This window comes from Mustela putorius, unplaced genomic scaffold (assembly GCF_011764305.1).
Source record: "Mustela putorius furo isolate JIRA1106 unplaced genomic scaffold, ASM1176430v1.1 tig00003853_pilon_pilon_pilon, whole genome shotgun sequence".
In the NCBI taxonomy this organism is placed as follows: Eukaryota; Metazoa; Chordata; class Mammalia; order Carnivora; family Mustelidae; genus Mustela; species Mustela putorius.
In genome coordinates this window covers 77,857,220-77,875,652 of record NW_025422005.1, presented here as the reverse complement: position 1 = coordinate 77,875,652, position 18,433 = coordinate 77,857,220, and the positions used below count along the sequence as shown (strand labels likewise).

Below are 18,433 nucleotides of genomic sequence, written 5' to 3'. Positions count from 1 at the left end.
TGGAATAGTTCCAAAACATCATCTCTAATATGGGATGGAAAATGAAGAGCAATTAACTAACTCTTAAGTCTGTATAGGTGAAACAAATGGACAAGGGCATATGCCTCTCCTTGGATATGTCCCAAAAAAGATAGTTATAAAGGATTCCATTTCTCTGTTTTAGTAGCAATGTGATTGAAATTTGAAGTGCATTTACTTCACAATTTCCTGGACCTGCACTGTTAGGAAAGTGAAAGTTTCTTCTAATATTCAGTTATCAGGCTCAATCACACCAACCTGAGTTTGAATGTTACTCACTGATTAACTATACATAAATTGACACAAGCACAGCAAGTTTTTTTATTGTTAAATTACTGTTATCATATGCAGAGCAAAAAGTAAAGGAACTGATCTACTTGTGCATTCACATTTTAAATCCTTGAATTATAAACAAGTGAACTAATGATCAGTTAGGAAAGGAAAACTGTAGGGTTTCTTTGTAAGTCTACTAATTCCTCTAATAATTAATAAAACATGCTCAAAAATTTTAGAAAAACACTTTTTTCTACATATGATATATTAATAAACAAATTATGTTTACCTCAACAAATTGGAAAGACTCCCTCAATATTAAGGACAGTCTATCTCTGGCTAATGCAATTATTTGGATATAATATAAGCATCAAAAAATAAAGTGGTGGCAGAGTTCAAAATTTTCCAAAGTGTTAATACTATTAATGCTGAGTTTCCAGTTCCAGAATTGTCCATTCCCCTTGGGGTGAACAGTCTTCAGAGGAAAAACTAGCCATGGTGATGCTTGCTGAGGAATCATCAAGGGGAGAGGTTAGTTCACTCCATCTGTTCAAAGTGTCAACATGTGCTTTACCCTGAGGTTTTGAGCTGTCTCGTGCTAAAAGTAGTGTCTGCTTGATTAGATACTGTGCTAAATTTAAGTCTTCAGGAACAGAATTCGTAATATTTAAGTTTGAATCCTGTTCAGAGAGCAGTTGCTTCAATAGTGTCCAATCTTGTTCTGCAAAGTGCTGATCATCTTCAAAATCCATGTCTGTAACATGTGTTTCTGATTCCATTTTCTGCTCAAATGCTTCTATTACATCCATCTCATATATTGGAGAGAGGGTTTTTGAAGGCCGATGGTCATACATGTAGGTTTGTGCCAGTGTGTCACAATCATCTATGTCTCCTGAAATAATTCATAATACTACACAATGTAAAAATTGCTCATGTTGGTACCCCTCAGAGTTTTGTAGAACAATATTAAAACAATGTAACAGTTATAGTCCAAAAAAAAAAACAGAATGGAAAAAATAACACTTATACAAAATTGACAAGATTATTGAGGCATTTCTTTTTCTATATTAAAAAAAAAAACAAAAACACCGAAGGATGTTTAGCAGCAAAATCAACATAGGCAACTAACAGTAATTCTCCATACTTTAATTTTAAAATGTGTGATACAGAAAACAAAAATTATTTAAACATAAACATAGAATGCGCACATGTATCTAATTCACTATAATATGAACTTAAAAGAGAAAAAAAGACATGGTTATTTTATGGTGATTTTTAAGTTAAGTCAGTTCCAAAAGGGTAATAAATACATTTTATCTAAAGCCTTATTTGTATATTGCACATGCAAAAGAGGATGCAAGCAAGGACAAACAAAAAATACAACTTTAAAGAGCTCCCTACTGTTGTGATTTTGCTGAACAAGGGCTATTGATCAGTGTCTTTCTTAGTTCTGATATACAATAGCTATGCAGTCAGTCACTATTGCATATTTTAAATATTTTAAATGTAGTTCAAATTATTTTAATAAGGAAGACAAACACACAAAACAATTAGACAGGAAATAATCTATACATATGAAATAAGCCTGGGCTTTTTTCATATATTATCATTACTTCTAAATATAATCTCTTTTAGGAAATTTATCTTTTTACTTGAAAATTTTAGAATTATAGTGATCCTCAAAGTCTTAATCTCTGTAAAATGCATATAAATTATAATAATTAATCTAGTTAAAATAGTTCAGTGCTTTTAGTTATATTATTTTAGTTATTGCACAGCCCTCTTAGATATATACTAGCATAGTCCATAAATCATATCCAATTGTATAATAAAATTTCTAATAGTCAAGAATTCTATGTTAAATTAGACATAAATAAGTAATAGCAAACTAAGTTTTTCTCTTTATTATTTCAAGTAAAATCTCTTAATAGATTACCTCTAATAATTACCAAAATTTTGCTAGATCTTAACTCTGCACTAGGATTTTAAGTGAACAATAAAGATTAACTAGCTAGTTTTCATATTATTAAGAAATTTAAGTTTTCATTTGAAATTTGTATCTGTTGCTTAATTATTCTAACTAAAATATAACATTTGGGGCTACTTACAACTTTAAAATCTATATACTCATTTTCTTACGGATTTAGCATTTCTATTTCTGTACATTACCTGCAGATAAAGCAATATTAGCTTTTTTGGTAGCTGTAGAATGATTCTCTTTCACTTGACCTTCCTGAGGCAGAAGTTGACTCCGACAGGAGTCCAGAAATTTTGTAGAGCTGTTCTTTGGTATGTCAGAATTGGGTTCTCTTTGATGAAGCTCCAAATGACATGGTCTTTCTTGAGATTTTATATCATTATCTGAGAGTTTGCTGCGTTGCTGAAAGTCATTATCTACCTTGCTTCCACTGTTTATTTTATCTTCTGGAAGAAGCTGTCTGCCTCCTTTGAACAGGACATCTACTGTGAACTTTTTTCCTGTGGCTGAAGCACTCTGTTTATCTTTTCTTGATGGGTCAATGCTACTGGGACCCAAGAGAGAGCTTTCGTTTTTATAAACACTGTTGCCTTTATCTTGTTTACATTCTAAAATACTACCTTCACTTCCTTGTGTGTACCTGGAATAGCAAGTCCTTCCATGATGTTCATGAGAAATGCCATCAAAAACATCAGAAGGTGAAAGAGAATCCACAGAAGGCTGAAAGGGAGTATGGGCTTCCCCTTCATCAGATCCTAGTTCTTCACATTCATCTACTGAAAGTAAGACTGATCTTTTGAATTTTTTAGTTGCAGAAAACTCGTGGCTTTCATTTTCTGTTGCATCTTCAAAAGCCAAATTAATTATTCCCTGAAACTGCTGAGGAACTGAGTTAGATGTACACAAATTTTCTCCAACATTTTCAGCTTCAGATCTTTCATCTTCTGTTTCATCTGCTGAGGAAGAAACTTGATCTAGTTCTTGTGCAAACTGGACACTGCCACGTCGAATATTTTCTTTTTCCCTAGGGTGAACTACTGTAGATCGAGACCAAATTTCTGGCCGTTTCCTAGGAATCTCATCATCACTTGTTGAATTAACTTGGAAAAGATCATTACTACTTTGCTTCTTCATTTTCACCTCAATTCTTAAGTTACTATCATATATTTTTAATTCTTCAGGAGTACTGGTATCACTGCTGCTTCTTCCAAGAAAATCATGGCACAGCATAGTGCCACATTTAGAAATACCTCTGTCATTTGACCCATCATCATCCTGAGACCCTCCAGCATCATAGTCTTCAGATCTGGGCTTTATGTCATCAGAGGATGTGGTAGCGCTGCCAGTGTCAGATTCAGGGCTTTCTCTCTGATGCAGACCACTGGTACTCAAATTCCAGTGGCTCATAAAGGGAATTTCTGGAGTTTCATGGCTCTCCGGAGTTTCTGTTGTTTCCATATCTTTAGGAGAATTTTTTCCCGATATTTGTTCCAAAACACAGCTGGAAGAAATATCTGAGTCTGCTGTAGCATGTTTGATTTCACTCATAGCAGAGTCATCAGACAAGTAACTAGGAATTTTCTGTTCTTCTACATGAATTTTAGATTTTCTGTTATCTTGGACAGAATTTAAAGTACCATTTGTCCTTTCAGCAACACATGGTAGAACATCTTGGACACATTTAGTGCTTAATTTTTTGTTTATAACTTGTTTCCCTCCTTGCTTCTCCCTATCTGATACTGGATGGATTTGCTCTGCATTTGCTGAATCTAAATCACAAACAGGATTAGAGTTCAAGGAGTTTTCACTGTGATTTGAAATCATGGATTTTAGGACAGTGGTGCTGTAAAATTTTGGATCTACGTTATCACTCCTATCAGAAAGACAATGTATTTTAGCTGTGTTGTATTGATCTGATTCTTTGCTGGAAAATTTTGTTTCACTTTTATCTGAACAAATCCGTTTTGATTCTAGTTCATGTTTTATTGATTTATCCAGATTTGAAATACTTTGGCATTCTAATACGAACTTCTCTTTTCCTTGATTGTTTAATGGCTTTTGTGGGTCAGGTTTGCATGATGACTGGAATGCTTCTCTACCGTTGATTTCTGATGTGACATTAATTAGAGGTTCATGAAGCTTCTGTTCAGAAATATCATCCTTATTATTATTATCATGTACATCATGAAGCTTGCTTTTTTGGACAACACATATTTCACTTTTTAAAGGTCTTTGAGAAGAAGGCTTAGTATGCAATATAACCTGTCCAGGAAGTGTTTTCTGTTTTGACTCTTTATTCCTCAAATTTTCACTTTTTTTAGACTGATTTGTTAAGTTTTTAGGCATTGCCGCTATTTTTGCATTAACCTTAGGCAAAGATGTGTGTCCTTGCTTAACAGGTTTTCTCTTAGGTGTTTGTTTATCTGCAGCTGTATTGTGGTCCAATTTTGTCACATTTTCATCAGACTTCTTTGAAGATAATGAAGATTTTACTGAATTTGGTGACTCTCCTTGAGATCCTAAGAAAAGAAAATTTAAAAATGTAAAGTACTTTCCAATTTGTGAATGAAATGCAGTATTTGTTTTTCAATTACATTAGAAGAAATAAAATAAACAAGAAATTATGTACCTGTGACATGGACTATGGAAGATTAGGTGTCAGGAACATGATAAAATAAAAAAATTTTTATCACAAATATAGGGGACTACTGTAGCATCTTAGTAAAATTATTTAAATAGGATCTTTTTTCCTCAAGAGTGTTGATCCTTACACCAGAATTAGATTTGCATAAATATATGAGGGTGGAAAAATCTGATTTTCTTATATCAAAAGAGCAGGAAGGGTCTTCCCTTTGAAGTTTTTTGGAGAAAAAGACTGTTCCACACAGCTAAAAGGAGCATCAAACTAAATATAAAATAGAAATGTTGAAATTCCTGTGGTTATTTTCCTGTCAAACATGAACAAAACTAATTTATTTTTCATAACAAGACCATTATTATTGTAGATCATTTGGACTGACAACTTAGATGTACAGTGGAAACTAAAAATGCTAATTGGAGGGCAAGGATTAATTTTGAGAATCTATTTGTTTACACTGGTTGAGTCCTAGAGATGATAATTAAAACTATGAAACAGAATTGCCAAACCTCTGTAAATGTTAATATTTATTACTAAAACTTGGATAATTTTTCTCTAGCTTATTTTAAAATTCACTTTCAGCATTAATTATCTAACTCAAAATTATTTTTAGGTTTTTACAAACTGCTCACACTTATGTGAATGCTTAATACATAAAGCAAATTAATTTTAAAATCAGTTGTTATGTCATCTGCATGTCATTATGCAATCTGATCAGTATGCTTTTCTCTCTTAGAACATGGCAAAACAGGCACAGCACAGAGGGAAAATTCTTCCCTACATGTCACAGTGCTCAAGACTGTACCATTACTTTTTAAAAGGCTCTAATATTAGTGCTGGTTTTGCACGTGGAATTCCTATAGATATCAATGAAACTGAAGAAACCTAGGCATAATCTATAAAAGGACTAAAAATACAGATAAATTATTGACTCCCTTAATTATTTCTCATAAAAGACAATAAAAACCAAACCCACACCCTGAAATACCAAAATCCTTATATAGGGGTGCCTGGGTTTCATTCTTGGTTTTGGCTTAGGCTCAGGTCATGATCTCAGGACCCTGAGATCCATCTGCCTGCTTCCTCCACAGCTCTGCCCTCCAGAGCCTGTTTGGGACTCTTCCTCTGACCCTCCCCCTACGTGCTGGCTCCCACGCTCTTTCAAATAAATCTTTTTTAAAAATACTTATCTAAAAGTAAAAGGGTAAAGTCTTATCTCTATAGTGTGACACAAATGTAAAACGAGTGAAACCCTGTTATATTCTTATTTGTTGCTAAAGTTCCACATCAGAGTTCTGCTTATTCAATTTAAACACAGAAGTAATACCCAGGACTGTATCAGCTTTACCTTGAGTTTTAGCAAGATTAGATGCGGCATTTTTTGTCCTCTGTTGGGCTGTAGCACATCCACTGCCATTTCCTTTTTTCTTTAAAATTGCCTGTGGTACTGGATCACTATATCCTTTGTTAGTGACCTTCTTTAGCACACTAAGAAAAATGATTTGCAGTCAGTACTGCACTCAGCAACACATGACATTTTAAGACTCATATTACAAAATATATTTTTTTCTCAAATAAATTAAAACTTATCTTTTTTTTTCTAAAAATTGAAAAATCTTATGTTCATAGGTCTTTAAATTTGTAAACCTGCAGGTCAAGTATGACAAAGCAATACGTATCAAGTGTCACAAATGTAATATATCATTTTTCATACACTATCTTCTTTTAATAAAGTTTTAAAATATTGTGTAAATAAATACATTCCCTAACAAAGAAGAAAAGATGTTTTAAAAGTATTTAGCTAGAAGTTAGCGCATAATTAACTTGCAGAGAAAGCTAATGTACATGTAAAATAGTGAATGAAGACTTACTTGTTATTTATACTAGTTTCTTCTTGAATGCCTTTTTTATTTGAAGTTCCATTGGTAACTTTTGAAGCAGGTCGAGATTTTACCACTGTAAATTAAGAAAAAGTCCATCATGAAACCGAACGTTGAATATGTAAAAGCCATGCATAAATTCACTGGCCAGACACTATATCTAAAAATAAACATTAATGTGGGAAGAAGTATATTTTCTCTCAGTTTGCATGAACACATGTAAATAAATGTTTTTTGGAATTTGAAACTAAATAAACATCCAACTACAGAATCATTTTTTTTCTGGGAACTTTAACTGTCAGGAGCTATTAAAAGTGAGAGTACTAAAACCCACCTACAGTAGAAGTTTTGATACTTTCCACACTGTTTTTCACTCTCTGTCCTGGAGAGTCACAAAAGGTCAGTTTATCACCAGAAGGCTTCTCTTCTCCTACAGATCCATTTTCTTTTGGTTCATCCAGGCATTCAGTGGAAATCAGAAATTCCATACTTGAATTGGTCGATCTGCTGGAAGCTCCTGCGATACTGAGGCACGGAGAATCTTTTCCTGTCACTTTCTTCAAAGGCTTTGCTTTGGCTTGCACATTTAAGTTTCCAGTGAGTACCTTGGGCCTGGCACCTGTAATGTGCCCTTCCTGATTTCTCACTCCTTTCTCATTTAATGAGTTTTTCTGTCCATTTGCTGACGCTGCTGCACACCTTTCCACAGCTTGTCTAGGCGACTTGTTTGCTGACTTAGCATTATCACTGTTTTCTGTTTGGGACTTTATTACAGCTTTGGGCTTTCCAGAAACATTCTTTCCCCCAGTTTTAAGTTCTTTTGTAACCTTAGATGCTGTTTTTGTACCACTCTTTTCCTTTAAATCATCATGTTTCAAAGTTTTATTTATAGTATTTCTATTAGTACTTGATGAATGACCAGATGCTACTAATCCATCAGATTTCATCTTTTGCTTAGTAGAGGGATAACTCCAACAATCCTTCTTGGTATTTCCTCTCCAAGATTTGTTTTTTATAACACCAGAGTCAGAAACTTGTCTCCTTTGCTATAAAGAAGAAAAAAAATTCTTTATAACTTGATGGAAGTACTTGACTTACAATACTTTGTTTCAATAAGCAGCTTTTCAAAGAGGAGAAAGTAAAGATCACATTACAATATAGGGCCACTCAAAATTTGAATCATCTTGGGATGCCTGGGTGGCTCAGTTGGTTAAGCGGCTGCCTTGGGTTCAGGTCATGATCCCAGCGTCCTGGGATCGAGTCCCGCATCAGGCTCCTTGCTCAGCAGGGAGCCTGCTTCTCCCTTTGCCTCTGCCTGCCATTCTGTCTGCCTGTGCTCGATCTCTCTCCCTCTCTCTCTCTGACAAATAAAATCTTAAAAAAAAAAAATTTGAATCATCTTTGATCACTTGAATGTGTCTTTGGTCACATTACCTTAATTGAATCTGAAATACAGCATAAAAAATTAAAAGACAATGTTATTTTAAAAAGGCATACTATTTAGCTTTGTGAAATTACGGTAGAGATTAACACCTAAAGGTGTCAGGATGGCTTGGGTCAATGATAACAATGTCCAATGTTTTTTGAGGCCCACTCCCAGGTTCTGTGCTAAAACCCTTTTCACGCATTATCCCACTTAATATTCATAACACTCCTATGAGAGAGCTCCTGTTGCTATCTCTATTTCATAAACAAGAAACTGGGGATTAAAGCTGATATGTGATTTACCAAGGTCACATGCTTGTAGGGATGGCAGTGGGAGTTGAGCTCATGATTTACTGCTTTAAGCAGGCAGTCATTTATATGGTATAATTTGAGGTACATTTATAAAGATTTTCACCAAAAACTGTCTCTTCAATCCTATCCCAAATGTCTGAAATTTTATCACTAAAGATTTAATGCTTGGGGGTGGGCTCTTGGGCTGCAAGCCTCTGGGAAACAAGACAGACAGTACATCTGAAAAGTTTGGCTTTTGGAAGAAACAAAATAGTAACACAACACTAGCAATATGGAGAAAGTGGAGGAAAAAGGATCCTAGAAACAGGTGAAGTAGGTAAAAAAGAGGAAAAGAGAAGAACAGTTAAGACACTGAAGACAATGTGCCTGTATCATTTTGGTTATAATCAACCTTGCTATACAAGGGAACAGCAACATTTTAAAAAGTGCTGGGAAGTGCAGAATAAAATTTTAAGATTATATTGCCACTCTTTATGAAATATGCCCCCTCTTTGAAAAGCTGAATGAGACTGCAAAGGTCTAAGGAGGAGCCTATGCTGTCTTCATCTTTGTATCCCTTAATACTGTGCCCATAACATACTGGATACTCAAGAAAATGTGACACATGTTTTCAAACCTGAGAATATATTGATATACAAATCAAGGGCTAATATTTCTGAATATAGAAAACCTCCATTTACATTAAAAATCTGTCTAAGGTAACATATATGGGGGTGGGAATACACACACACACAAAGTAATAAATAACCTGTCTGAGTTTAGGGAAAAGAGAGGTAGAGTCCTAATAAAGGAATCATTGGGTTGTCGTAGCTTTATTGACTTAGGATAGTTAAGAAGTTATTAACCTCTCTGGGCTTCATATTATTTATTTCTAGAGGGTAGAGACTGGTCCTACTCAGTGCAGTGTTCCAGGATTCTATGTAATATTTATAAAAGTTCAAATAGGTTTGGTCCTCATTTTTTGTTTTCTTGATCAAATCTTAGCTCAAAACAAAACAACAACAAAAAAAAAGGGGTGCCTGTGTGGCTCAGTGGGTTAAGCCTCTGCCTTTGGCTCAGGTCATGATCTCAGGATCCTGGGATCAAGTCCCGCATCGGGCTCTCTGCTCAACGGGGAGCCTGCTTCCCAATCTGTCTCTCTCTGACTGCTTTTCTGCCTACTTGTGATCTCTGCCTGTCAAATAAATAAATAAAATCTTTTTTAAAAATCCTTTCTCTATTTTTAATACCTAAAACCAGGCAGACTTCTGATTTTAGACTTCTTCTCACCCTTAAAAGTGATCCTACTTAATCTACCAAATCCTTGAATCGAACTCTTTTATTTTTTAAAAATTTTATTTATTTATTTGACACAGAGAGAGAGATCACAAGTAGGCAGAGCAGCAGGCAGAGAGATGGGGAAGCAGGCTCCCTGCTGAGCAGAAAGCCTGATGCAGGGCTCCACCCCAGGACCCTGATATCATGACCTGAGCCGAAGGCAAGGCTTAACCCACTGAGCCACCCAGGCGCCCTGAATCTATCTCTTTTAAAGCATCATGCTATGGGTGAGATCTATGTAGTATATGCGGTAACCATACTCCTTTAGAAACTTTATATTAACATAGTATAGCATGATGAGGATTCAATGTATACACATACATCTAGGCATTCTCTAACTTACATCTGTGAAGTTTACATATATTTCTTATATACAAATGGCCAGGTGGGAAGATGCCTGCTACCGACAAAAATGAGACCACATGCTAATGAGAAAAATGAGAAAAGAGAGCTATCCTCTAGAGAATTCCCCTTAGACACCCTTTTGGTTCCAGTATGATTCCTTCTGTTTGTTGGTTTTTGTTTAACTTTTTATTGTAGTAAAATTTACACATAATCAAAAGAAGATAGACTAGTATAATGAACCCCCGGTACCTATTGCCCAGCTTTAACAGCAATCAGCTCTTGGCCAATTTTGTTTCATATATTAACTTCCCTTGTATTTTTATTTTTTTTTATTTTAAAACATTTACTCGGATAATAAATTTCCCTTTTATTTTGAAACAAGTCCCAGACATTACCTTAAGTATTCTAGTACCAGCACTCTTCTTTAACCTTTCTCTCTGTCTTATCTCACTATCTTTCTCCCACTTCCAGATTTCATCTCATCTCGTAAAACACATCTATTCATTCCATACTTATTGAGCACTTACTATGTACCAAATAATTGCACATAAATTATTTCACTTAATTTCCCCAAGAATTCTGCTAGGTTTTATTAGTCCATTTTAGAGATAGCTAGCTCACAGATGGCAGAGATAACAAACTCGAAATCAAGGCTGCACTGTCTTGGCAGCTGTGCCGGTCGGCAGTGCTGCAATCCCTGCACTTGGCTGAAGAGGCTTCCTCCCACACTCACACACACTTCCCGCCCCTGTTTTTCCCAGTAGGAAAAAAACACCTTAGAAGATAAAGAATGGAGCTAAAAGACCCCCCAGGAAACCTGTATCCTGTGCTCAGTCTTCTGGCCTCATAGAGACCACACCTTTTCCATTTCACTCCCTCACAAAACCAGTGAAAATCTAGCTAAGGATTAAAAAAAAGAAGAAAAGAAAAAAAAGAAAAAGTGAAGTCAAGATTTTAACTCTTATTATCCCAAGTCCAGCACCCCTGTCAGTATTCTGCCTTTCTCAGGGAAACAGTATTACAATATTACCCTATTTTCTTCCCACCATGGTTAACAGTATAAACCCCCAGGCCACCTGAATGTCAGGAGGGGAAGAAGAACAATGAGACTGTTCTCTTTTGCTGTTAAGGCAAGAAAAGAGGACAAGCTTGGCTGATAACAGTGAGTAGAAAAGCAGAAAGAAAGGCAGATAAAATAATTCTTGGGAAGCCTAAAAAAACACAAAAAACAAACAACAATAACAACAACAAAAAAAAAACCACTGAGGATAACACAGAGGGAATCAGTACATAGAGAAAAATGTCCTAAGAGTATTTTCTTAGAAAAATGTCCTAAGACTATATGGTACTGTACCATATACCTAAGAATGGTCAGCGGGGAGTCTAAGTGTTCCATGCTTAGCAGAAGAAAAATGGCTCAGATTGTAACAAATATACCAAGTCATTTGTGTGTGGGAAGTGGTAAAAAAAAAAAAAAAATGACTAAAGTTACCATCTTAACCATTTTTAAGTGGGAAGTACAATAATGTTAACTATATAGACCTTGTGCAACAAATCTCTAGAACTTTCTCGTCTTGTAAAACGGAAATTCTATACCCGCTGAAAAACTGCCCTTTTCCTTATACCTTTAGCCCCTGGCAACCGCTATTCTCCTTCCTGTTTTTCTGAGTTTGACTACTTCATATACTTCATATAAATATAACAAGTAACTTTTAAAAGTAAAACACAACTAACTATACTCTTCGTATGAATTGCCTTTTTCACACCAAAAATGTATTATGTGAATTAAAATCTTAGTATTGAGAAAACTGGGACAACTAAAATCTTCTTTAAGAAGTAGGTTAATTAGAAAATTAGACATTGAATTAGGTCTAGAATTTTAGACAACTACTGATCTGTTGGAATAGCTTCAATACGTTAGTTGCCAAAAAGGTTTTCAAGGAAATAAAAAAGGCAGAATATTTCACTTCCTATGCCAGCTGGATATTAAAAATTCACATCATTTAAAAATTTATAGCTTGATTGAAGAAAGACTCAAAATTATTTTCATTAAGAAATGGCTTTAATGAATACATTTAAATAATCACTGAAACAAAATAAAATTTAAATTACTTAGCATCCTTTTTCATTCAGACCCATGAAATTTTAAAAGTTTACCTGAGAACTACTGAATACAGGCTTCTTGCCAAGTCTTCGATCATCACCTTTGTCAAATGCAGCTGTAGAAAGAAACAATTTATTTTTATAGGAAATACTATCATTACCATAAAAGTAGAGGGAAAACAGTACGCTAGCAGAAAAAGGTTATGTTTTAATGGAAGTAACTTAAGAAAGGTTAAAAGCAACCTAGTACACGCAAGGAATTCCATTATATTTTAGAACTTTTTTTTAAAGAACCCCATTTTCAATCTTATTTTCTGGTGTCTATGGATTTTACATAATTAAAATTAATAAGTAAGAAATGTAAAATCTCATGAGGATTCATAAATTTACAAAAAAGCAGAATTTTCTCAAGCTGTGAAATTTTAGAGATAATCGGTTTCATTTAGTTTTCTAAATTCAAAAAATTACAGATTGTGGCAAATGTAATATTTTATAAACCATTAAATATGAGAACCTTCTCATATCCTATCCTAAAAAATGTAAAAATACTTTGCTGAAATTAACTACAAATATTTCCTGCTTTTGCAGAGATATCATGAGGAAGAAGGAAAGAAAAGAGAAAAAAATTAGGTTCTGTTGAAAATAAAACAAGAAACAACCCTCAAACCGTCCTTTTCAGAATTACATAAGAATTCACTTTCTACATCAGGTTTATATAGCAATTATTGGAGAACTCATGTTTTTATTCTCTTCAAATAAGAATTTGAATGACGTCAGGAAAATATAAAGAAATAATGGGATGAGAGCTATAAATACAGTTCAGCTAATATAGTTCTCTTTTTTGAGGGTTATATTTCTAACTATATAAACCATAGTTTGGAAAAATACAATCTCAAAAAACCATTTAATATTTACTAAAACAGCCGATGAAAAATAAATTATATGTAACACTTCCACTGCATCTTCTATTTGTATCCTATAGGATCTATGCTATAACACAAAGCAGGATCCTAGAAATGGCATTATAAGGACTGATTAATAGTGAGCAAATGACTTTGCACAATCCTATACAAAAAGAAGTTAATATAAGATTTCTCCCAAAGGTGAGTAACTCAATCAGAATGTAAGAAATGCTGTAACAAAGACAATCTAGAGTCACTCCTTTATCTGAGGTTTCCCAATGCAGTAACTATCCATAAGTCAGGACTCATTATAATTCAACATACTAAAGATTAGAAAAAAGATATTATTACACTGATGGGATAGATTAAAAAGTTCTTTTTGACAATTAGTACAATTACCAATACATTTTGTTTTACATGTGTGTGTATATATGTATTTGTATGTATTTGTAATTAGCACTTTATATAATAAAGATAAAAAATATTAAGGCACAACTTAACTATGAAATCCTCTAAAATGAAGAAAAACAAAGTTTACTACCAATCAGAAGAGAGCTGAATGACACCTACTCATGCAATGCCGATCTTATTTCTTCACATTGAATAGATTTTGTAGTAAAAATTAACCGTCATCCAAAAATCAGTACAGATATATTCACAAGGAAAAAATCTCAAATTCCTGAAGACCTTGATTTTCATTGTTTCATGATTTTTTTCTTTTATTATTTTGTTGGAATGTCTTTGAAAAAGTGCTCCTCAGCTCACATCCAGCTACACAATCATGTTATGTTCATAATGCAAGCCAGAGCAAAGCATATTCTGACTATTCCATTAAAGAATTTAACATATCTATGTACTATCAAGAATATATCACCTATGGCTTTTGTATTTTATAGTAAAAAATGTTCACTTTCTAAAATATAGTCTCTTAAAATGTTTTTAAAAGTATACTTGCTGAATCTGCAAATATTTTTTTAAGGCACCTGCTTTAACCCAAAAATAGTCATGAAGCCATTTTTAGTTCCACACCCTCAACATTTTTATCTTAATATTTTTGAAATAAACATACATTCTGAGCAATACACATCTTTTGTTTAATGCTAATGTTTTAAATGGTACCTATTAAATGTCAGAGAGCACTGTGCGGCTCCTGAGGGACATTCTGCAATAGCACACATCGTATCACTGAACCAATCAATTGTGAAATAAAGCCATCTAGTTTAGACAAAACCACAAGAAATGATACATTATGCAAAAGATGGAAAAGCTTTAGGCAAAATATATTTAAAAAGGAAGAGAAAGTATGTTTGGTAATATGTTCTACGTGAATTACATTTTCCTATACTTTTAACCTCTTTATAAAAACGCTTTTAAGCAAATTTGGTTGGAACATTGCTGCTACTATAGAGTAGGATTAAAAACTGATAAATACATATATAAAGGAAATGAGTCATTTTCCAAGAACAGTCAAGCATGATTTATTAAAACTGCCTAAACATACTATCATGAGTTTCAAATAGCAAGCTATTATTGAACAGAAGCAAACAATGTTAATCCTACCACTTATTAGCATCCCCTCAAAAGGTCTCTTATCACAGAGATCATAAAATAAGAATAAAAAATCTCACGGCTAATATACCTGCTTGGATTTTCTGTTGATCATCTGTGCTCATCAGCTTCCAGCTTTCTGTGTGACGAACAGCATAGAAAGACCGAACCAGGAAGATCCACAGCTTATCACGCAGAGCCTGGATCTTGCACGTAAAACCCTGTGTTCAAGCAACAAATCAGCAGCTGGTGAGAGCCACATTGTCATAGCAACCAGTCATTATTCCTTTCCGAATCTACTTACTCCTAAGCTAGATCAATGATGTCATCACTTAGATTTTTAAAATCATCGGGTATATGTTATTTATGAAGGCTTACTCGTCAAAAACAGAATTTTATAGTAAACATGAAGCTAAACCTTATCCTTGCAACCAAACATTATTTTAAATCACCAATAGCCTTTACATAAATATCTTCTACAGCCTTTTCAAATCAACTATGACATTACAAGGTCAAATACTCTATATAATAGTAATAAATACGATGAAATTTTTTATCATTCTTGTTGAACAAATAAAAACTGTCAATAATTTGCAATAAGCTTACTAATATTGATTAAGTAGATTTTAAAATAAGTATTATTTTAATTTTGCTTTTTCCTAATCCATCCAATTTTAAATATGATTTTCTGAGGGTAAAAAGGGATTAATAATATAAAATAAAAAAAGATGATTAAAATTATTTAAATTTTTCTATACGTTCTAATTTTAGGAAATTTAATACAGCGACACAGGAGAAATACTAGAGTTATGCTATACCAATTAATATTAAGTACCATACTATGTTTAGAATTAGTGAGTCAAACTGCCAAATTCTGAACTTTTACAGTAAGTCTATTTAGAGGTAAATGGAATTAAAAAATTTTTATTTTATGAAAAATTCCAAATAGACACGAAAGTAGGGATAATAACCAATCTCCATTATCTAGTTTCAATGAACCATGAAACATTTAAGATGTCCACATATTTTAAAATCTTAAAACAATTCAAATATTATATCATTTAAATGAATTTCATCACTAATACCATTTCCTTTGTACTGTCAGAGTTCAGTAACATGTCCAGAGCCATAAGAAGAGAGCAACTATTCTCAGTGGTAATGTTTTCTTCAATTGCTTTTAAAATTTTGTCCAATAGATCAGCTGTGCTGCTCATTGCTTGCGACTACAAAACATAGAAATTTATATTTAATAGGAATACATGTGAAATGTGTAAGAAATGTGAGAGTCTGGCTTAACAACAGACCATTCATCATAACTGCCCATATGAAGTCAACCAGAAAACTTATTTTCTCTGTTAATAATTATTATAATTACATAATTATGATAACAATAACTTATTATAAAAATCCCTTTCCTTTAAAAAAAATATCTGCACACAACACATACACTGTCCCTAGAAGCCAAAATAGTCCTAAAAACAGAACTAGAAATAAATAATCAAAGTTCTTTATTCAATAACTACATTTAGAACAAGTGGGTCCCCAATAAGACCAAGAATTTTGCATTGATCATAACTGTATTACTGACAAAACAGTATCTTTATGACTGGTTTCTAAAATATGGCTTATGCTGATTGAGGGTTACTGCTGGCCAGAGTTACATTATGCCTTGCCAGTGCATTCAAACCCGTCCCCTCCTGCCTTCATTATCTTGTGAGCCAAAAATCCTGTCCATCATTGCTCTAAATCCTATGCAAGCATGCCATCTGCTATGGAATTTATTTAAGTCACACTAATTTAATCAAAGGCAACCTGCGTTTAAAAACTCTTACATAACAGTAATCAGAACACAAAGATGGGGCTAAATATAGGATATAATTTTAGACATAGTACCTGTAAGAGAAGAGCAAAATTTTCACTTTGAATGATCTTGGAGAAGTTTTCTATAATAAAGGCAATACATTCTTCTTGTAGCTGAGATGCCATAGTCAGTGCTACTTCTGTCCACTTCACTCTGGGTAAACTGATGATTAGCCTGTCACTTTCCATCAGAATAAAAGCAGCATTCTTATCATTCTTACAATTTTAAAAAAATTGGAAAAAATGTTAGATTACTATTCATAATATAACTTTCTAAGCAAATAAAATACCTTTGTTTTCTTATGATGTTTTCTGCAAAAACAAAAAAAAACAAAAAACAAAATTCCAGGTAGCTAATGTCTTTGTCATTACTTATAATTTATTTATTCATTCATTCAGAAATATCCAAAAGAGGGGGGCCTGGGTGGCTCAGTAGGTTAAAGCCTCTGCCTTCGGCTCCGGTCATGATCCCAGGGTCCTGGGATCGAGCCCTGCATACGGCTCTCTGCTCAGCAGGGAGCCTGCTTCCTCCTCTCGCTCGCTCTCTCTGCCTGCCTCTCTGCCTACTTGTGATCTCTGTCTGTCAAATAAATAAATAAAATCTTAAAAAAAAAAAAAGAAACAAAGAAATATTCAAAAGGGCAAACTTTGAGCTGGGAACAAACCACCTCTAAAAGATCACTAAAACAAACCTGAGAACAGAGGTATAATATAACTACAGAGAAAAACTTGACCTGAGATCTTCACTACTGGATTAGTTTTTGTGCTTATAGATATCATTCATAACTGTACAGCTACACTGACATAACCTTAATTCTTTTCTAACTACAAAATACATGTAGTTTATTATAAATTTAGAAAGGTTAAAAATTACTTATAGTCTCCAGTGATTTTTTCCCCCCTCCTAATTAGGTAAGACTCTATATTTTATTCATTTATTGATGATTCATTTTTATGCCATGGGAAAAAAATATTCATGAATAGTGATCCCTGTGGAAGATAGAATGATAATTTACAAATACCATGTGCTCCAAGGAAAAGGAAAAAAATAGCAACATACATACATTACTGTATCTTGTTCATATTTGATTTCTAGTTCTTAAAACAATGCTTAGTAAATAACTAATGAGTACATATAGTTACCCAATAGATTATAATAGATTGAAAAACATGGCCTCAAATTCTTTGTAGCTCTATCCATCGAGAGGTGGAATTTATTTACTCATCCCTTGAATTTAGACTGGCCTTTTCACCTGCTTACAGAAGTAGTGATACTGTGCAAGTTCCAGAGTCAAGGACTGAAGAAGCCCTGCAGCTTCTTTCTTTATGCTCTTGAAATTCTGGTATCGCAAAGCCACGAAGAAGTTGGGTTAAGAAAGACCACACAGAGTGGGAAGGAACTCAGAAGAATCAGTGAAAGAATCACCCACTTAATCCACAAAATTATGAGAAATAATAAACTGTAATTTTAAGTCACTTAGTTTTGTAGTAGTCTGTTACAGAACAATAGCTGATAAATATCTGGAAGCCACAGAATGAAATTCTTAACAAAGGCTGCATGATGTAAACTTTGCACATCCTTTGTATGCTTCAGATCTCAACTCAAACTCTAACTTCCCTGATTTCTAGCCCCATATCAGATTCCTTTTATATATAAACCTGTCCCTTTTCTCTAGAGTACCTGACTCATTTGTAATTATTTGATCATGAACACAACTCCTTGATTCATATCTGTCTCTCAGTAGGCTTTATGTTTACTGAGCGTGAAACCTTGTCTGTTTTGGCTCACCACTATATCCCCAGGGCCTACTACAGAATTGGGTCATAGTAGACC

At 33.8% G+C, this 18,433-nt stretch overlaps 1 protein-coding gene across 1 annotated transcript in view; it reads right to left on the bottom strand.

Moving 5' to 3' along the window:
• Positions 1-315: 315 nt before the first annotated feature.
• The window catches only part of BTBD8 (BTB domain containing 8), a 104,154-nt gene continuing 86,036 nt past the window's right edge, over positions 316-18,433 (bottom strand). Inside the window, exons 10-18 of the mRNA XM_004752601.2 lie at positions 16,633-16,815; positions 15,825-15,962; positions 14,831-14,960; positions 12,344-12,405; positions 7,122-7,833; positions 6,779-6,863; positions 6,256-6,395; positions 2,461-4,788; positions 316-1,183 (exon numbers count right to left, since the gene is read on the bottom strand). Of these exons, the coding sequence (XP_004752658.1) occupies positions 714-1,183; positions 2,461-4,788; positions 6,256-6,395; positions 6,779-6,863; positions 7,122-7,833; positions 12,344-12,405; positions 14,831-14,960; positions 15,825-15,962; positions 16,633-16,815 (4,248 nt within the window). The 3' untranslated portion in view covers positions 316-713. The remainder of the gene's footprint in view (positions 1,184-2,460; positions 4,789-6,255; positions 6,396-6,778; positions 6,864-7,121; positions 7,834-12,343; positions 12,406-14,830; positions 14,961-15,824; positions 15,963-16,632; positions 16,816-18,433) is intronic.